Source organism: Geotrypetes seraphini, chromosome 1 (genome assembly GCF_902459505.1).
Source record: "Geotrypetes seraphini chromosome 1, aGeoSer1.1, whole genome shotgun sequence".
Lineage (NCBI taxonomy): Eukaryota > Metazoa > Chordata > Amphibia > Gymnophiona > Dermophiidae > Geotrypetes > Geotrypetes seraphini.
In genome coordinates, this window is record NC_047084.1 from 52595490 (window position 1) to 52617540 (window position 22051).

At 44.0% G+C, this 22051-nt stretch overlaps 1 protein-coding gene across 1 annotated transcript in view; it reads right to left on the reverse strand.

Annotated features, from left to right (window-relative positions):
• Positions 1 to 827: 827 nt before the first annotated feature.
• Positions 828 to 22051, reverse strand: part of SNX18 (sorting nexin 18) — a 48258-nt gene continuing 27034 nt past the window's right edge. Inside the window, exon 2 of the mRNA XM_033931412.1 lies at positions 828 to 2282. Coding sequence (XP_033787303.1) covers positions 2029 to 2282 — 254 coding nt within the window. The 3' untranslated portion in view covers positions 828 to 2028. The remainder of the gene's footprint in view (positions 2283 to 22051) is intronic.

Below are 22051 nucleotides of genomic sequence, written 5' to 3' on the forward strand. Positions count from 1 at the left end.
GTTTCTATATCCATTTAATCCAGTGGTTCTCAACCCAGTCCACAGGGCACACTCCGCTGAGTTTTCAAGATATCTGCAATAAACATGCAAGGCAGAGATTTACATACCCAACTGGTCTGGATTTAGCAACACTGATTTAAGCTATTGGGCCTATATTTTTGCCCAGAAAGCTACTCTGGAGGTTCATTTTAATAGACAAATTCTGCCATACAAAGTATGACTACTTATTAAAATAAAATCTTAAACAAATGGGTTTAAGAAAAATAGCTTTTAAGCTCAAAGGTAAGAAAAAAAATACAATACAATGGAATAGCCTAAAAAAACAAGGCTGCACCAGTCCTCAACTTAGGGGTCCTTTTATTAAGACGTGCTAAAGATTAGCGCATGCTAAATGCTAAGGCACCCATAGAACATAATGGCTGCCTTAGCATTTAGCGTGCGCTAAATTGGTTAGCGCACTTTAATAAAAGGACCCCTTAGTTTGTTGACAAAGTATTAAATTCAAAACATATAAGCTCCCAGAACTGTATGATTCAAGTTACAAGAATTGCTGTTCAAGTACTATGCATGCACAAAACAGCAAAGTTATTTTCAAAAAGAGGCATTCTTCTGAAAGCACACAGTAGCAACTAACGTTTTGCTGTCATTTCACATGTTACACAAGATATAACGAACCTCAGCTAACAACTGGTGCTAAAATATTTTTTAAATATCCCTATACAATTTTGTGGTTACACAGGTTTTTTTTTTTAAAAATCAACCACCTTTATGAAGGCTTCGCAAGTCAAACGGTCCAAACAAACTGACACATCTAAAGGAATTATAGCTCCCAATTCAAATAAAAAAATTTATTCTGCCTTTTCAATTAAATGACTTCAAGAATAAGGCATTACATTTGTATAAAAACAGGGATTTTCATTTATTTCAGATAAAGTATGTTTATTGCCGATAGTGTTATGTAATGTGTACTATATTTATTGGAAATAAAACAAAATCATTTCTGATTAAATGTTGCATGTAATATAAATGTTTCCTGGTCCCTTAATCCATACAAGACCTACTTTAAACACCAAACACTGAAATCTTTGAAAATCCCTGTACATGTACTAATATCCAAGTAAACCAGTGAATCACAGTGGATTGTCAATTGAATAAATCAGTTTACAGAACAGATCCATCTCTGAATTCTCTAACTGGTAAGCAAACCCCAACATAGTGAGTTGTCACTAACTCTGTCATCATGTCCCTCTTGCTACACTGAAACATGCCTTGGCTTTCTTAAACATCATCTTCCCATCTTTATTCACAACATTTTTGTTAGTTGCAGGATTTAAAATATCAGAGAATGGCATAAAGTACAGAAGTACAGTGTTCTTGCCTGCCTATTTAAGATTCTTTCATATTTAATAAATAGTCTCCTCTCTCACACCTAGGAATGAGGACCAACATCAGATTCTCTTTAGTCAACATAAGATCACACCTCCAGTGGAAAACAGATCTATGTCAACATGAGGTTTTATAATCAGTTTTGTCATGTTTTTTTCTTTAATTATAAGAATGTGGCTTACTAGAAAAGGGAAAATACGTTTAAAGGCACAAAGTTGAGTAGCTGCTCAAGTAAGTCTGTAAACAAAGGAGTTGCAGAGTTTAGGTAATCCAAAGGCATAAGAAACAGGCAATTTAGCCATCTTCCTTTTGAAGCCCCTTACATAGGCTTGAGGTGTAAGGTTATGCTCTAAAACTTCATATTTCAAAAAGCTATAAGGCAATAAGTATTCTCTCTCCATTCCTCAAAACAAAAACAAAAGCTACAATGGTAGTGTAGGCATATGTAATAACTTACATGTGATATTTTATATAACTACAGTACATTGATTCCAACCCTTAACAGCACCACAGACTTCTTTGTATTCCAATGAAAAACAAAGCCATGTTCATTTCTGCACTGCTACCACCTTTTCTCCTTTTTTTGACAGTGATTTAACCTCACTGGTTATTCATCTTTGTACTTAGAAGAAAGGTCATGAATTATACAGTATCATATTGATGAAGTGCCTCCTCCAATTTGTGTGTCACTTTTTGGAAAAAAGTAATCTGTTGTTGTAAGAAATGTTGCATCTGTGATCTGAAGTCTCTCACTCGAATTTGGTGGAAATGATGAATTTCTGCCAGTGTGGCAAAAGAAATAATATTACAACGTTCCTGAATCCCATCAGCTTTCTGAACCTCCATCTTCCCTTCTTCCACATGCTTCTTACTCTCCTTGACTTTGGTGAGAGCTCCTGCATTAAGCAAAAAGTCAGATCAGTAAATTAAATGAGAAAGGAATATAAATACTGTATATAGTATCAGTGTATTCAGAAACACCACATCATAGAAAGGCTACAGGTATACAGTACTTTTGAACTCGATATCTGCTTAGCTGATAGGATTGAACACAAAGCTTATGGCTCAACTCCTTTTATCATACAATAATCCTCTCTCACGTGTATATACCATCACTTATCAAAGAAAGAAACTCGGCTTGAGGGCTAAGACAAGACCATTTCTCCCTCCAAATTCGTGAGTTTAGGATTTGCGACTTCAGTTATTCATGAGTTTCTAAACCTTGACTCACCCTCACCTCCCTCCCACCTCCCAGACCTCTCCACACCTTACCTGGTGCTCTAGCAGTGAAGCAAGGCAGGAGCTATCTTCCTAGGCTCCTGCCCCATGTACAAAAATGGCTTCTGTGACACAAAAATGGCTGCTGTGAGTTTCCATGGTCTCATGAGACTACAGTGAGAACTCACGGCAGCCATTTTTGTTCACAGCTCTGCAATGGGCAGGAGTGTAGGAAGATCGCTCCTGCCCCACTTCACCACTAGACCACCAGGTAAGGTATGGAGAGGTCCGAGAAGGAGAAAGGTGAGGGTGGGTCAATCGGCCAAAAGTTATTTGCGATATTTCCATTTTCACGGGCCGGCTCTGCCCCTAAACCCAAGAACTTGAAGGGAGAAGTGTACATGGCAAAAAAACAAGGATTTTGCCTGTAAAGATTGTGGACCACTCTTCCCTCACCTTTGCCCAAACCAAACATGTATATATGAATATTGTCTATTGAACAGAAAAAAAATAACAACAAATCAGCAAGGAACAAATGAGAATACCATTAAACACACAGCAGGACTAGAACTGCCCAACCACAATAAAAAGAGCTCTTAAAAACATGGCCACTGGTTTCTTATCTATATTGTGTGGTGGCATACTGGGTTCAACATAAAAGGCAGAAAAAGACCATATGGCCTATCTAGTGTGCTCAACCATGCCATCTCTCTCTTAGAGATCCAACATACTTGTCCCGAGCTTTCTTGAATTCATATACACTTCTCCTTTTGTATTCACTGTGAAAGGCGATTAACAGACCCGTGAATACAGAAAATCCATGAATAACTTTTTCATGTGTTATTCTCTGTTTTCTATTAAAAATCATCATGAATATGGTGAAACCGCAACTAACATGGTGGGAGACTTGCCTGTTCCTGAAGGCGAGGCAAAACACAATGAAGAAAGTGCTGGGAATCAGCGATTTTCTCTGTAAATGCTTGGAATCAGTGATTTCTCTATGCAAGCTGATGTAATTTTGGGGGAGAAGCCAGCAAGCTAAAAACAGTGAATAATCGAAACCGCGATTGCTGAAACCGCGAATATGGAGGGAGAAGTGTACACTATCTCCATCATTTCCACTAGGAGGCTATTCACCACCCTTTACATGAAAAAGTATCTTCAGAGGTTACTTCCAAGTCTATCATTTTTCACCTTCATCCGATGCCACCTCATTCCAAAGTTTCCTTTCAATTGGAAGATTTGCCTCATGCACATTTATGCCATGGCAAAAACGTCAGACTCGCCGGTCTATAATTTCCCGGATCACCTCTGGAACCCTTTTTAAAAATAGGCATCACCTAGGCCACCCTCCAGTCTTCCATTACCATGCTGGCTTTTAAAGAAAAATTACAATTTACTAATAGCTCTGCAAGTTCATGTTTCAATTCTATCAGCATTCTGGAATGTATACCATCCGGAATTTGCTACTGTTCAGTTTGTCAAATTGACCCATTACATCATCCAGTGTTACAGAGATTGTATGAGTTTCTCTGATTCATCAGAACTAAATACAATTTCTGGTACCGGTATCTCCCCCACACATTCTTTAGTGAAGACTGAGGCAAAGAATTTGTTTAATCTCTCAGCTATGTCCTCCTTGTCTTCCCTGAGAGCCCCTTTTATCCCTCAGTCGTTTAGCAGTCCATCCTAATCTGTACCATTCCCTCAGGTTTTTGCAGCCCAAATGCATGACCTTGCATTTCTTAGCATTAAATTTTAGCTACCAAATTTCAGACCATTCTTCAAGCTTCGCCAGGTCTTTCTTCAACACTCATGCGGCTGCCACACACTAACTGTTCATCAAATCGTCTCCCATAAAATATGCAAGCAAATGACATCAGAATTGCTTAAAAGACCAGCCCATCCAATAAAACAGTAGAAATACTGATTACAGAAATACCTTCCATTCAATAGAAAGGTTCAAGCCTTTAGGTATATACATTTGTAACATGTATATCCAGCGCTTCTTCCACTGCTTGCCCTGAATCAGTTGCATGGAATGTTACTACTCCTTGGGTTTTGGCCAGGTATTAGGGACCTGGATTGGCCACTGTGTGAACGGGTTACTGGGCTTGATGGGCCACTGGTCTGACCCAGTAAGGCTATTCTTATGTTCTTCTTGTGTCCTTATGTCACCTCGTCTTTTTGATAATAAATATTTTGTGCAAAAAAAGGGGGTAGCTAAGGGGGGAATCATTTGCTCCCTCGATTGCAAATCTGTTCATGGCTAATTTTGAGTGTCGCTGGGTATATTCCTCTCCATATTTTCGTCATGTGTTATTTTGTTGGAGATACATAGACATCACTTTTCTGATCTGGACACATTCAGTGGAAATGTTACAGTTTGTGGCTGAATTAAATCAATCTTCCCAAAAATTAGGAGTTAAATCTAAGAATCTTCTGTGATAAATATATCCAATCAAATTACAGATGAATATATCCAATATCACCAATAAATTATAATATATTGTGAAGTGCTCATACCCACAATCCAAAATGCTATCACTGCACTCCCAGGTTCCAACCATCAAACACAATTATAACCAATTATTTACTATTATTGATAAATATATCAACGTATCTCAATTTGCTTTATGGCAGCATTCAACTTTTCAACAGCTAGCTCCTGCATCAATAATGACATCAACTCCGGAAGCTGTTCACATTAAGCAGGTCCCCCAACTCGAGTGATGAGTGTGTGTGTTTTTTATTTTATTCATTCACTTCTTTAGCGTCCCCCTCCTAAGGAAGCATGGGTCTGAGAACTTCACAATATCTAATATAATAAAACCCTAAGCCCGCATACGCACTGTTACCTGCATGTTCCGTTTTCCGTGATCTGTAGGTCCCCGGCAGGCAACAGTGTGCATGCGTGCTTAGGATTCTGTTTCCCTGTAAGAACACTCGCGGACCAGAAGGTGATGTTTTCCATAAATAACTTGCTCAGGAACATCTTCTCCAAAGTTCTTTGTGCTCCCTGCTCCCTTAATGTCTTTTCGGATTGTATTTTTAAGTTCAAAGACATGGCGGTGACTCCTCTCATGATCCCCATCTGCGTCTCCGATGTAGGCAGGGATCATGAGAGGAGCCGCCGTGGCAACTTTAAACTTACTAATAATTCTGCCAAGGTTTTCGTCTAAGCACACTCGCTGACCTAAAGTTTTATGTTTTAAGTTCTGCCTTGCTCCCTGATCCCTTAATGCTTTCCCATACTGTTGTTTTCATTTCAAAGCACCAGCAAGTTTAGTCTTAACACTTTCCGTCGCGGTTATAGCATTCATGTTCTACGGTCGCCATAACAATTTTCTGTGTGTGCACGTTCGGTGCGCGTAAGTAGGTCCCCACCGGCAAGAGTGCGCATGCGCGCTTCTTCTCCCTCCCTCCCTCCCTGTAAGTTCGCAGCCGTCATTGCCCCCTCCCACCTGTGCACCCTTCCCCGGCACAGGGAAGGGGGGAGCAGAGAACAGGTACTGCTGGACAGGGGGAGCAGGGAAGAGGTGCTGCTGGATAGGGGGAGCAGGGAAGAAGTGCTGCTGGTGGGGGGAGAGGGGGAAAGAGTTCTACTGCGCAGGGGGATGGCAGGCAGGCAGGCAGACAAGCTGGCTTCGGAGGGTGAGGGTGGGACAAAGTCTGGAAGGCAGTGAGGGGGAGCAGGGAAAAGGTGCTGCTGGACAGGGGAGCAGGGAAGAGGTGCTGCTGGACTGGTGGCGCACGGAAGAGGTGCTGCTGGACAGGGAAGTGGGTTGGGGGGAGGGAATTGCTGCTGCTGCACAGGAAAATGGAGGGGGAGGGTATGCTTCTGCTGTTACTGCACAGGGAAGTGGAGTGGGGCGGGAAATGCTGCTGGTGAGAAAATGGGGCTGGGGCTAAAGGGAAAAGATGGGAGAAGTGAGCTGGGGAGGGTAAAAATGGGTTTGGAGCTGGGGCTGAAAATAGGGGACATGTGAGGGAAGGAGGCTTTACTAGCGGGCTTAAACACTAGTATTATTATAATTTATTGGTGATATTGGATATATTCACCTGTGATTTGACCGACTGAACTGAATCAATGCCAAAATATAATCCGTTTTGAACTGAAATGGGATATAGAACAGACAGGTAGGAAGAACAACGCTCTACATCCACCGATGGAGCCACGCCCGACAACCAGCTGGGGTCACATCAAACTGCCAAGAGGATCTGCGTTCTGCATCCAGAGATGAAGCCACACCAAGCAGCCAGGAGATACCGCACCCTATCTCCACAGCTAGTGCTACCCCTAGCAGGCAGCTGAAGCTGTACCTAACAGGCAGGAGGAGCTGGACTCCAAACTATATCTGAATCGTGGCAACTAGGCAGTTGGGCTGTCATTTACTTCCCGAGAAGGGGCCCTCCAAAATAGGCAGGATAACCCCAAGGCTAATCTCCAAAGATAGTTAACTGGACAGAAACAGCTGTCCCAACACCCAGAGCAAAAATCATGTTAAACCACCAATCTGAATATCACAATCTGAATCCCTGCTGAAAATCTATACAAATATGGTTCTATATCTACAACTAGAGCCACAAAGAATGATCAGGAAAAGTCACACTCCAGCACTAAATCGACTCCCATTCGCTAAGCAGAACTGAGTTACAATCAGAAACAGAATTATGGAGAATAGCTATACGATACCACACTACATCTAGAAACGGAGAAAGATTCTAGGAGTCCTGTGCTCCCAGAAACAGAGTTATGGAGAATAGATATACAGTACCACACTATATCTAGAAACAGAGAAAGATTCTAGAAGGAGTCCTGTGTTCCCTCTGGATGTGAGTCCACACTTCCCAACCAGTCGATGTCACTACCCCAAAGGAGAAACCTGGAACTTAGACAGGCCAGGTCACCCTCCACATAGGGAGGTCTCTTGTATAGCTAGGTGAAGTCCCACTGCCTATGAAGCAATGAATCTGAGGTATACTGCCTGCATATCCCACTGTGGCTTAGCAACACTATGTTGACATGACAGACCAGTCTCTTGTATAGCTAGGTGAAGTCCCACTTCCTATGAAGCAATGAATCTGAGGTATACTGCCTGCATATCCCACTGTGGCTTAGCAACATTATGTTGACATGACAGACCATCTAAGTTTTTGGGGCCCCAAATACCAGGAAGCCAGCCATACCCCAGAAACTGGGAATCTGTGAGGAGCCTACTGTTCCTCTGACTCTAACCTGGAAAGGCTAAGAAGCTGTAAGGTCAGGAGCATGTCATAGAAGCACAATGCACACCTAAAACACCGTCACATTCTATCAGGCATTGCCTGTGAGCAAAAGAAGAAGCTGGCTTTAGTCACCAGAATGAAGATGCAGTCCAGACCTGGCTGGCTAACCCACAGTAACCATTCCACTAGACTAGGGACAGCCAAAGGAGCCTTGCCTTTAGTATACTGCACCCCTCTGGGTTTATTTATTTATGGTCACTGAGAAAGGAGTGCAGGGTCAAGGCAAATATGGTCACTGGAGACAGGATAGGAACTGGCACAATCTGCTATACCCTGTAATATGCACCCAAGAAGCTTAATTTCCTCGCTCATCTGTGTCAGCAATACCGAAATAGGAGCCAAGCCAGATCAGACTGAGCTACTGCTCTCAGGCCAAGCTAAGCAGGTGATAAAACCAGGAGCTGAAGAGAGACCACCCATCTGCCTGTGGAGATAGAGAATACTCATTTACTGGTGGCATACCATCCTATATATGAGCTTGGTGCTCTCTATTTCCACCTGCTGGCCGATAAACACAACCCACCTGTCTCTGGATTCATCTGCAGCTAATGACAAGGAAAAATAAAATTAAAATAACTAATTTCATTAAGAATGTTAATTCTGTTAATAGCTTAGGATTTCCCTTGAACCATTTTTAACTACTATAAAATATTTGAGCCATTCTTGTTCAGCTAGACTGTGGTGTTCAGTGTCTCACAACAGAACCACTGGGCTAAAGTAAATGGATAGGCACTAGCACGGTCACCGCTTAAATATGCTCAGAATACTCAAGGAAATTTTGCATTAAATTAAAAATACTACATTTTAAAAACATTTCTAAGTTTTTAGCATAGAATTCCACTGTCATAAAGGCCTGGCTCCTCCCTACCTCAGGTCTGACACTATGTTTGACCTGCGCTGACTCAGAAGTTCCCACACCACCCAAATTATGTCTCTCTCCAATTTAGCTTGAATACCGCCAGAAGCTTGATCTCCCTCCAATCCTCCCCCTAACCAGGTTTCTCTGCCCGCAACCTAGATTTCTCCCCCTACATCCCCCAGCAAGACTTCCTGATTTTCACATTATCTGAGCAATAGCAACACAAAGCTCTCCCCATTACTAGGCACATTGTGAAATATAAAACCTGAAAGGGGCTCCATATTTTGTACTGAATACAGTAGAAATATATCTGCAATTAATATTTCCCAAAGCTAACATTTCAATTAATAATTTCCAAATAAAATACTTTATTCTACCCTATTGTGCAAAGACAGCAGATGTAAATTTGAAAAAACCTGAGAAATAGCAATCATTACTTTACAAATTAACAAACAAATAAAACAAATCATGGGAAATGAGAAAATACCATTTTATTGGACTAATCCATTTTTCACTTAGCTTTCAGAGGCCAAATCCTTCTCCTTCAGGTCAGTATAGTATACTGCTGTTAACGTATCCTGTCCTGAGAAGGGGGTTTAATCCAATATAAACTTATCAATATAGCTACAATACTACTTTATTCTAAAGCAGGGGTGTTAAAGTCCCTCCCCGAGGGCTGCAATCCAGTCGGGTTATCAGGATTTCCCCAATGAATATGCATGAGATCTAGTTGCATGCACTGCTTTCATTGTATGCTAATAGATCTCATGCATATTCATTGGGGAAATCCTGAAAATTGCGGCCCTCAAGAAGGGACTTTTGACACCCCTGCTCTACAGTGAAAGGCACCTTTAAGCATCTGAATCGTGCACCTTCTCCTCCCCCTCTGCAGCACTATGAACTCCCGGTTCGCCTTCCATTTGCTTTTTTTTTTTTTTTAACTTTACACCATGTGAGAAGGACAAAGATCCAGACCCTTTAAAAAAAAAAAAAAAGGAGGTGAATCAAATGGACTGGAGAGTTCCCACAATCTAGGGGAGAAGAGACACACACACAGTAAAAAAAGGCATAACAAAGAAAAAACCCACACTGTCGTAGATCTTAAAATAGATCCAAATGTTGCTGCATCAATGCCTGTGAAACCCCCAGACCACTTTACTCCCTCTGAGTTTGTTTCAGCACAAGTGTTTGTTTTTAAAGTGAGGAGGGAGTTGGAGTGCAGAGAAACATCATAGAGGGTGAAGGGACCGGGAAAGAAATTGACACCATCAGCATACCCTCACTCAGCTGAGTTAGCATGGCCAAAACAGGCCTAGTAGAGTCAAACTGAGTTACCGCTTGCAGGCCACTCACCATACATCAAACAGATGAAACAGAAGCAGGAGAGACCATCCATCCGCCTGCGGAAATAGAGAATACTGAAGTTCCAGTGAGCAGACCATCCCATGTATGACAGAGCTCAGCTTTGTGTTCTCTATCTCTGCCTGCTGGTAAGTAGACTTAACCCACATTTTAAGGAAGGAGAAAAAAAATATTTTCAAATACACAGAGGCTAGAAAGCCTCAATATGGGACAGTTGATTTCATATCCATTCATTCAACAGTACAGAAATACTGAGGATTCTGTTGAGCACAGAAAGTCACATATGCTCAAAACTTTACACTCATTTCTGAGCTTTGGGAAAGGCTTTCCACCCCATATATGACACTGCCTTCCACATGTCCATCTCACTCAGTCCTACTGGTCAATGAAAAATACATACTTCCTAAACAAATTTTTTTTATAAAAATAATATATATACATATATATACAGTGTTCCCCCGTGAATTCACGGTTTGCAGACTTGCTCATTTGTGGTCTGCTCTGTCCGCCTCTTCCTGTAGTAAAGTTGGCCTACACCAATCAGGAGCTGCGTGTTAAAGCAGCTCCTGATTGGTGAAGCCCAACTTTACTACAGGAAAAGGTGGTCGGAGCAGACCATGAGTGATTTTCTTCACCCCTCAGCACGCCAGCTGCCCTCTCCTGCCTTTTGATAGGCAAAAAAACGCATTCCCATTTTTTTTAAATTCACAGGGGTTCCTGGAACAGAACCCCTGCAAATTTTGGGGGAGTACTGTATAGTCAGTCAGTCATGTGAAAAAATTAGGACACCCCATGAAATATTCAGTTCTTTCTTAAGAAATATTAAAATATCGATGTCTTAGACTATTTCTTAAGAGTTAATTACTTTTGTAGCATTCTAATTGGTTTAAGGAACTATAAATCAGAGATCAAGCCAGGGAAGGTTGGAAGCTGGGGTGAGAGAGCGGGAGTTAAACACTAACCAAGACTTCCCTCAACTGCTTTCTGTGCCCTAATCTGATCTTATGCTCTGAAATGAAACCTAAAATACTAATCTAGACTTTTGGGGTTTTATATAAAAACCCCAAAAGCCTCCTGCCACTCAGCTGTTTGGGGCAGGAAGCCTTTTTTTTTTTTTTCTATTGTCTAAACCAGTGGTTCCCAACCCTGTCCTGGAGGACCCCCCCCCAGGCCAGTTGGGTTTTCAGGATAGCCCTAATGAATATGCATGGAGCAGATTTGCATGCCTGGCACCTCCATTATATGCAGATCTCTCTCATGCATATTCATTAGGGCTATCCTGAAATCCCAACTGGCCTGGGGGTCCTCCAGGACAGGGTTGGGAACCACTGGCCTAAACGGACTTTGCTGTAAAAGCAGAGTGGTGAACTAAAAGAGTAGAAATGAAGAAAAATGAAATAGCTTACTGAAGCCCGAGTTTTACCTTTTCCCAAGTTTGAATGATAAGCAGTAAGATATTCCAATGGAGTTTTTCTTCTTCCCCTTAGCAGATCCTTACTCAGCACCAATTCATCCTTTAATTGGTAGATGGTGAAAATGTCTGCTTTAACTAACTTGATGTTAAACGAGAGTATCTGTGCTAAGTAGCAGACATTTGAATATGCAGATCTCCCATAAGAGCCATAGAAACACTTGTTGCTTCTGGGCAAAAATGCCAAATAAAGGATTAAAGCAAAGTAGTAATTAATTACCTCTTTGCTTCAACATCACTATGATCTAGATCCCCAACAGTCTTGCTCTCTCATTCATCATCTCTTCCCCATCTAATTATTACCTTTCTTACCATCAGGCCACCATAGGGCTTGGTGTATCTCCCAGACTCTGCCTTACCAAGTCTCAAGTCTTGCCATATTTGAAAATGTGAGACCAGATGAAATTCATGCACCACACAGCTCACAATTTAGAAAGCCCAACTGCCTAGAAGGAAGCACAGAGTGCATTTTCTTTGGCAGTGCTAATAGCCAACAAAAGGGAAAAAAAAATTTAGAGTGCAAGAAATCACAATTTCTGGGTGGCATAGCAATCTGGTGCCACCTAAAACAAAAGGGCATGGAAATCTACTAAGGAGCTTCCATAGGATTTCAATTGTCCTATATAAGAACATCTTTAGATAATTTTTAGCCAATACAGTGGAACCCAACTCAGGAATCCATCATCAAGTTACTGTCTCCTCTCAGATTCATAGATGGAAAAATTGTCTTATCTGATAATTTTCTTTCCTTCAGTCACAGCAAGGGTGGATATCAATAATTTTTTTTAACAACAACAAAAAAATCAGGATTTTATTTAAATCTAATTTTTTTTTTTTTTAATAAAAATGTTTTTGAGGGAAAATCTATAGTTTTTTAAGATACATTATAGTCCAAAAGTTATTCATCATGAAAGGGAAGATTAGTTTCTTACCTTGATAATCTAACAGATAGGCATATGAATCTTGAACCACTTGGTTATTCCTCTAATCGTGAGTTGTGTAGAACAGAGTTTCAACACATAGTATGGAGACCCACACAGTCTTACCAATCCTCTTTAATGCATCTAGCCCTCACTAAGGAAAAGCAATTGGCTAAAGCATAAATATAATGGGAAAAGGGGAACTACTTCAGTAACCACAAGAAATAGTTACGGCAAGTGAATTTAAACCTAAATGAGAGGTGATAACTGCAAAGAGTAATGATTCATAGCCGGGGAGGAGGGGGGGACTTTAAAAATACACATTTTATTGAACAAAACTAAAACCAAAAGAATGTCACATCTCACTGTTGCATCTAACTTGCACTTGTCAGAAACACTGCATACAGAAAGGCACACCATGGTAAGAATGTCTTATCTATTGGAAGTTATATAAAGAATTTAACACTGCCTTGCCAGAAAAACATTGGGATACAGTATTGACCTGATCAGAAAATCTGTTATGTGAGAAGGTTGTAATGACCTGAGATTAAACTTGATATTGTATTAAAGTACAAGAACCATTACTAATAGAACTGTATCAACCTACTGTTCTGCATTATGCTTGAAAGGGGGGGGGCGGAAGATTCTTAAGGACCAACATTTGCAATCAGGTACAAAAAAAAGGTGATGAAAAGATAAAGAAATTGTCCCAATTGTACTGGGGTTTTTTTTATCACATCATCTGAACTCTATAAATAATACAAGCATGGTGTTAAGACAAGCACTGGCAGCAAATTGAAGAAACTTGGATAATTACCATCATACCTTAATATAGAAATGAGGTTCATTCTTGGCACAATATACCAGGTAAGTAAAATAAACCTGGCTATTCATGCAAGCAATGAAACCCACATAGGATATTTGTCACTATCATACGGAAAGCCTGTCTAGAGAATGACATAGGGACAGGAACCTGCAGGATACCTGTAATAAATCCGCAGAAAAAAAAAATGGTGGGGGCTTTTATTGCAGATGTGGGAACAAAGCTTTTTACTGGCACACAAGAGTGGTAAAAAGCCTCTCTCCCATAGTAAAAACTCAATTACTGTGGGTCTGGCTTCTGTTTCCTTTTCCTCCCACCACCCTATTCAAACCTTATACAGCCTCAGAGTCCTTGCCGCTAATCCTCACAGGCCTGATCTGGGGCCTTTCCTCTGCAGAAGTCCATCCTTCTGATGCAACTTTCTGTTTTTGTGAAACGGGAAGTTACATTAGGATGGACAGACTCTGGCAGAGAAAAGACCCTAGAATAGGCCTGTGAGGATCAGCGGCAGGGACTAAGGCTTTATAGGGTATGATAACTCAACAGGGGTGCGAGGAAGGTGCTGCTGCTGGACCTGCCAAGAGGGGAGAGGGATACTGTGATGCTGCTGGACCCATTGGATGGGTGGAGCTGGAAGCTGGAGGGAGGAGACAAAGAGGTTGCTGGTCCCATGGGGCTGGAGGGAAAGGAAAGAAGCACTGGACTAAGGGGTAGAGATGCTGGAGGTGGAAAGGAAGGGGAACAGTTACTGGACCACATGGGGGGGAGAGGGGGGTTGTGGGTGCTGGAAGGAAGGTAGAAAGAAAAGAAAAGGAAAGAAATGCCGAACCAAGGAGATGAAGGATGAGGGAGATAAATACTGAACACAGCAGAGGGAAGAAATAGAAAGGGACAGACACATTGATATAGGGAAGGAAGAGAGGGGAGAAGTTGGACACAAAGAGGGGGTACTGCATGGACACAGAGGGAAATGCTAGACATGATTAAGAATAGAGCACAGAAGGAAGATGCTGGACTTGGGGGCATAGGGACGCGAATGAATAAGGATGGAGGAGTAACAGACCCTGATCAATTTTCAGAGGGTTGTGTTCGTGAAGAGGTAGCTACAATAAAGGTAGACAAAGCAATGGGGCAAGATGGTGTACATCCTAGGGTGCTGAAGGAACTTAGGAAAGTTCTGGTAGTTCGGCTGACTGACCTTTTCAACGAGTCTCTAAAGTCAGGAGTGGTACTGGAGGACTGGCGAAAGGCAGATGTGGTCCCTCTCCACAAAAGTGGAAGTAGGGAATTACAGGCCAGTAAGTCTGACTTCTATGGTAAGCAAATTAATGGAAACCCTTTTAAAACAGAGAATGGTCAAGTTTCTGAAATCCTTTGGATTACAGGACCGGAGGCAACATGGATTCACTAGAGGTAGGTCTTGTCAGACAAATCTGATCAATTTCTTTGACTGGGTAACAAGAGAATTGGATAGAGGATGTACACTAGATGTGGTTCTTTTAGATTTTAGCAAAGACTTTGACAGTGTTCCACACAGATGTCTAATAACTAAACTGAGTGCCCTTGGGCTGGGTCCCAAAGTGACGGGCTGGGTCAACAACTGGTTGAGTGGAAGGTGACAGAGAGTAATGATCAATGGAGATCGCACTGAGGAAAGAGATGTGACCAATAGTGTGCCTCAAGGTTCTGTTCTTGGGCCTGTTCTTTTTAACATTTTTATAAACGATATTTTTGAAGGGCTGTCGGGTAAGATTTGCCTCTTTGCGGATGATAGCAAACTCTGCAATAGAGTAGACATGGTGGATGGTGTGACTAACATGAAGAAAGACCTGGCAAAGTTTGGCAGCTAAAATTTAATGCTAAGAAATGCAAGGTCATGCATTTGGCCTGCAAAAACCCGCGGGAACGGTACAGATTAGGGAGTGAAGAGCTTATATGCACGACAGAAGAGCAGGACTTGGGTGTGATTGTATGTGATGATCTTAAGGTGGCCAAACAGGTTGAAAAGGTGACGGTGAAAGCTAGAAGGATGCTAGGTTGCACAGGGAGAGGTATGGCTAGTAGGATAAAGGAGGTATTGATGCCCCTGTATAAGACTTTGATGAGACCTCATTTAGAATACTATGTACAATTCTGGAGGCTGCACCAAAAAGGATGAAGTTGATCCAGTGGAAGGCTACTAAAATGGTAGGTAGTCTTCATAATAAGGTGTATGGGGACAAACATAAAGATCTCAATCTGTATACTTTGGAAGAAAAGTGGGAGAGGGGAGATAAGATAGACATGTTTAAATATCTATGTAATGTAAGTGTGCATGAGTCGAGTCTCTTTAATTTCAAAAGAAACTCTGCAATCAGAGGGCATAGGATGAAGTTAAGAGGTGATAGGCTCCGGAGTAATCTAAGGAAATACTTTTTTTACAGAAAGGGTGGTAGATACATGGAACAGTCTCCCAGAAGAGGTGGTGGAGACAGAGACTGTGTCTGAATTCAAAAGGACCTGGGATAGGCAAATGGGATCTCTGAGAGAGAAGGAAAAATTATGTTCTTACCTGTTAATTCTCTTTCCTCTAGACGCAGAAGATGAATCTAGAAACTAGTGGGATAGTACACATCTACCAGCAGGTGGAGATAGAGAACTGATTAACAGGTGGTCCTATTGGTTGGTACGCTCCCTGTATCTTCAGTATCGCTCCTTGCCCAAGCAGACAGAACCAGAAATATGGTCATCCTGTAAAAAACTTCTTTCCCACAAGAACAAAACCCCTGAAAAATTTGAAACCAAAACCAAAAACCAATAGCCAGAAAGGGTGGGGCTCTGGATTCATCTGCTGTGTCTAGAGGAAAGAAAATTAATAGGCAAGAACATAATTTTTCCTTCCTCAGCAAAAGCAGCAGATGAATCCAGAGACTAGTGGAATATAGCATAGCAATCCTTAATCAGGGTGGGAAGCGAACGCCGCCTCTGCAATAACCGACGCACCAAAGGCAGCCTCAACACGCACCGCAACATTCAACCGGTAATGCTTAGAAAAAGTATTTTTAGAAGACCAAGTAGCCGCCTGACAAATCTCCTCCAAGGAAAAACCTCTGGACTCCGCCCAAGAAGTAGCCATCGCTCTAGTGGAATGCGCCTGAAGTTTTTCCAGCAACCGCTTACCTGAAGTCAAGTAAGTGGAAGCGATGGTCTCCTTGACACATCTAGCAATGGAAGCCTTAGACGCAGCCATACCCTTGTTGCGGCCTGCGAACACCACAAAGAGATGATCTGAACATCGAAAGTCATTAGTAAGGAGGACATAATGCAGAAGGATCCTACGTACATCTAGGAACCGCAGCAAAGAGAACTTCTCCCCCCCAATCCTCTTTCCTGAAGGCTGGAAGGAAGATAGACTGGTTAACATGAAAGGATGATACCACTTTAGGAAGAGACGAAGGAACAGGTCTCACAGACACACCGGAATCCGAAATACGCAAGAAAGGGTCTCGACAAGACAACGCCTGCAACTCCGACACCTGCCGGGCCGAAGCCATTGCGACAAGAAAAACGGCCTTCAATGTCACATTTGCCAAAGGCTCAAACGGAGGCTTTTACAACCCCCAAGAACCACTTTAAGACTCCACTCCGGACAGATCCTTTTAAGAGGAGAGCGAATTTGTTGTACCCCTTGCAGAAACTGAACCACATCAGGTTGAGACGCCAGAGAAGAACGAGCCAAGCGGCCCCTGTAACAGGCAATAGTAGCCACTTGAACTTTAAGAAAATTAAAAGCCAAACCCTTGGCAACGTCATCTTGAAAGGAAAGAATGTGAGAGAGCGAAGCATGGAAGGGCGACAGACCTTGAGCAGCACACCACGAATCAAAAACCCGCTAGACTCTAGTATATGAGGCCAAGGTAGATCTCTTTTTTGCTTGAAGAAGAGTGGAAATAACCGGTTCAAAATAACCTCTACGTCTCAGCCTCGCCCTTTCAAGTTCCAGGCCGTAAGACCAAAGCGGGATGGATTTTCCATGTTGATTGGACCCTGAGTCAGCAAGTCCGGAGTCACCAGAAAGAACAACCAATCGCCAGTCGACAGATGAATCAGGTCCGCATACCAAGGATGACGCGGCCAATCCGAAGACACCAAGATCACCAATCCGGAAAAGTGAGTCACCCGACCTATCATTGGCCAAGGAGGAAACACGAAAAGGAGACAATCCAGAGGCCAATCCAGAGCCAACGCGTCTACCCCTTCCAATGCCGTGTCTGCTGAAGAACCGAGGCAGCTTTGCGTTTCTGGACGAGGCCATGAAATCTACGTCCGGGAGACCCCATCGTTGCACAATGAGTTCGAACACTTGAGCAGAGAGACCCACTCCCCAGGATCCAGGAGATTTCTGCTGAGGAAGTCCGCCTGAATGTTTGCCTGACCCACAATGTGAGCCGCCAATAGCAGAGGAAGATGAAGTTCCGCCCATTGAAGGAGAAGCATTGCTTCTTTCGCCAACAGAGAACTACAAGTACCGCCCTGCCTGTTGATATACGCCACCACCGTGACACTGTCGGAAAACACCCTCGTTGCACGGCCCTGAATCATAGGCAGGAACGCTTGAAGGGCGAGCCTCGCCGCTCTCAATTCCAGAAGATTGATGGGCCATTGAGCCGGCGATCAGACTCCCTGCGCCGAGGACTGCAGACAGTGAGCTCCCCTGCCCAACAGACTGACATCTGTCGTCACGATCATCCAATTCGGAGTTGCCAGAGGCATGCCTTTGAACAGATTGAGATCGCTGAGCCACAAAGACATGCTGAACGAAGCTTGAGGTGTCCATTGCAGACGATGATCGTAATCCTGAGACACCAGGAACCACCGAGAGAGAAGTGACTGTTGCAGCGGTCACATGTGAAAGCGCGCCCAAGGCACCACTTCCAGCGCCGCCATCATGGATCTGAGCTCTTGCACATAATCCCACACTCTTGGTCTGGGCGACTGCAGAAGAAGGCACACCTGAGAGCGCAACTTCTCTCCCCGATCGCAGGGAAGAAACACTTTCTCCACCTTCATGTCGAACAGCACCCCCAGATGTTCCAATGACTGGGATGGAGTAAGAGAGCTCTTCAGAAAGTTGATCACCCACCCTAGGGACTGAAGAAGAGAAATCACCCTTTGGGTCACCGACAAACTCTCTTGTCTGGATGACGCCCGGATCAACCAGTCGTCCAAGTAAGGATGCTAGTCCAAACGGCATCGCTCGAAATTGATAGTGTTGACCCAGGATAGCAAAGTGAAGATACTTCTGATGCGGTGGCCAAATGGGGATGTGCAAATAAGCCTCCTTGAGGTCGAGTGCTGTCAGGAATTCCCCCAGCTGGACTGCCGCTATGACCGACCTCACTATTTCCATCTGGAAATGCCGGACCCAAAGAAAGCGATTGACCCTCTTGAGATACAAGACCGGTCTGACCGAACTCCCCTTTTTGGGCACGATGAAGTAAATGGAATACCTCCCTTCCCCCTCTCCACCGGAGGGACTGGAACAATAGCCCCAATCTCCAAAAGAACTTGAAGAGTGCACCGAATCTCTCTTGGTAGCCCCCAGACAAGGGTAGATCAAGAAAGAATCTGCGACGGGAGAGGAAAATTCTAACTTGTAACCATCTTGAATAATGTCCAAAACCTACCGATCGGAGGTGATCTGGGCCTACTCTGCCAGAAAAGAAGACAGCCGCCCCCCCAATTGCTACGACGGAGGGAGCCGACCTCCCGTCATTGGGAATTACGCAAGGCCGGGGTTTGGGCTGGCAGGGCACGTTGGGGCTTTCTTAGGACAAAAGGAACTTTTAGGTGGAAACCGAGTCCTAGAATTATATGAAGAACCGGAAGATGGTGGAAAGGATGGTTTCCAAGGTCTATATCGCCTAACATCCCAGAAACGATTCCTGGCAGACAACACCCTCAAAGGTGTCTTCAGTTTATCTTCTGGCAACCTTTGCGTTTTGGTATCCCCAAAATCCTTAACCAATTTTTCTAAATCATCACCAAAGAGTAAACGACCCTTAAAAGAAAGCCGCACGAGTCTAAGCTTGGAAGCCGCATCCGCCACCCAGTGACGAAGCCACAAGGATCTTCGAGAAACCACCAAAAGAGCCATTTGTTTCGCCAAAGCCCGAATAATACCATAGAGGGCATCCGCCATATATGCCAGACCCGTTTCCACATCTGGAAAGTCAGACGGTACAGGTACCCTGGTCTCCATCAACTTATCTGCCATACCTTGAATCCATTGCAGGCAAGCCCGTGCCGCATAGGAACTGCACACCGCCGCTTGTAAAGTAACTGCTGCCACATCAAAGGACAGCTTAAGGCAGCGGTCTCAAACATGCGGCCCACGGGCCGCATGTGGCTCTCCAGGTTTTATTTGCGGCCCGCGGTCTGGAGGCATCATTCTCTTCCTTTTGGAGCAGCAGCCGGCTTGTTCGTTCAAAGCCGTGGGTTGGCGGCTCCTTGTGCTATCCACTCCTGCATCGGAAGCCTCTCTGATGTCACAACATCAGAGAGGCTTCAGACGCAGGCATGGATCTTGCAAGGAGCCACCACCCGCGGCTTTGAAAGAACGAGCCGCCAGATACGCTGCTGCTCCAGTGGCGTACCAAGGGGGGGGGGGGGCGGTCCACTGTTCTCCCTAGAGTGCGGCTCGTCTAGAGTAGTGGTGCCGAACCTGCTTCCCTTCCCTTCTCACTGCTGCCATCGGGGATCAGGCCGGCACCGTGTTCTTTGATCTCCCTGCTTCTCTTCCCTGCGGGGCCGACCAACTCTCGCGGCCCGATGTCAATTTTGACATCGAGAGGACGTTCTGGCTAGCCAATCGCTGCCTGGAACGTCCTTTCCGACATTAGAACTGACGTCGGGCAGCGAGAGTTGGTCAGCCCCGTGCAGAAGAGAAGCAGGGAGATCTCTGCCTGTTCCCGACAGCGGCAGCAGCCTATTCCGCGGCGGCGGTGGCATGGGGAGGGCAGGAAGGAAGGAAGAAAGAAAGAAAGAAAAAAGGTGGGGACAGGGAGCCAGAAAAAAAGCAAAAAATGGGGCACGGAATCAGAGAAAGACAGACAGAGAAAGAAAGAAAAAGTTGGGGGAGGGAATGAGGTCTGGAGGAGAGGAAGCATACAGGAGGCTGAAAGAAGGGAAGAAGTATTGGATGCACAGTCAGAAAAATAAAGTGCAACCAGAGTCTGATGAAATTACCAAACAAAGGTAGGAAAATGATTTTATTTTCAATTTAGTGATTGAAATGTGCCAGTTTTGAGAAAGAAAAGATATTGAACTTTAAATGTGAGTGCTGCAGAAAAAATAGAGTACTTGGAGGGCCGCAGAAAAAATAGTTAATGTCTTATTAAAGAAATGACAATTTTGCATAAGTCTTTATAGTTTATATATCTTTCCTTTTAACTGTTAAAGGAAAGTTTTATAAACTATAAAGAGTTTTACCTTATGCAAAATTGTCATTTCTTTAATAAGACATTAACTATTTTTTCTGCAAACCCTCCAAGTACCTACAAATCCAAAATGTGGCCCCGCAAAGGGTTTGAGACCACTGGCTTAAGGGAAGATTCAATCTTTCTATCCTGTATGTCTTTGAGTGCTATACCTCCCTCGACCGCCTAGGTAGTCTTCTTGGTAACCATGGCCATCAAAGCATCCACCTTGGGGTTCCTAAACCTGTCTAGTTCATTCTGACAGTATACAACTGGCGCTTAACCTTCGACACCCGGAGACCAGCCTCCGGCGTGTCCCACTGGGCAGAAATAAGCGCAAGCATAGCTTCGTGCACCAGAAACGCTTTAGCCTGCTTTTTCATACCCGCCATAAGAGGATTAACAGATCCCGAAGCCTGCGTATCCTGCTGAGAGATATTAAGGCCCTGCAGCTCCTTGGTAATAAAGGAAGGCAATTCCTCTCTATGAAAAAGCCGGAGCGCGGAAGGATCATCCACTTCCCTAGTCAACGCATCCTCAAGCTCCAAATCTACCACCTCACTGTCTTCCAGCGAATCTGGACGAGACAGAGAGAAAGCGCCGTCGGAGAAAGGGTCACCGCCGTCCATAGGCACCACCCTGTGCCTCTTAGCGGCCTGAGACTCCATAGAAGGTCCACTGGCCTGAACGACCGATCCCTGGTCCAAGATACCGGCCTGGCGCTGAGCAGGCTGAGAGTTCTGCATTAAATAGGCTTTGTGCATTAACATCACAAACTCCGGAGAAAAAAACACCGGATTCGAATGGGCCTGCGTGGAAAAAGTCATTTTCTGCTCCAAAATCGGCCCCGCAACAGAAGATGAATCAAAATCGCTGACAGACGGCGCAGTTGCCGATGTGCACCGAAACAGAACGGCTGCAGCCGCGAGCGCAGGAGACGCAGGGCCGACTTCAACAGCGCAGGAAATGGCTGACACATTAGGTGCGATTTGCACATCATCCCCCACAGCGTCCACACACCCCGCCGCACATAGGCCCGACGGTGTTTGCTGCTTCCCACAGCGGGAACACCTCTTAACTGCCTCTGCCGCCATGAAAAAAACAACCGCCGATCCCGCAGCTACCCACAAAACCACGTGGCAAAAAACCCCAGTGATTTAACCCGGCAGACCCAAGAAACACCAACGAGTAGAACAAATAGCACTCGCCCCCAAGTCCACGGTTGATAATGCTGGTAGCTGCAGACTGGATCAGACAGTAAAGCAC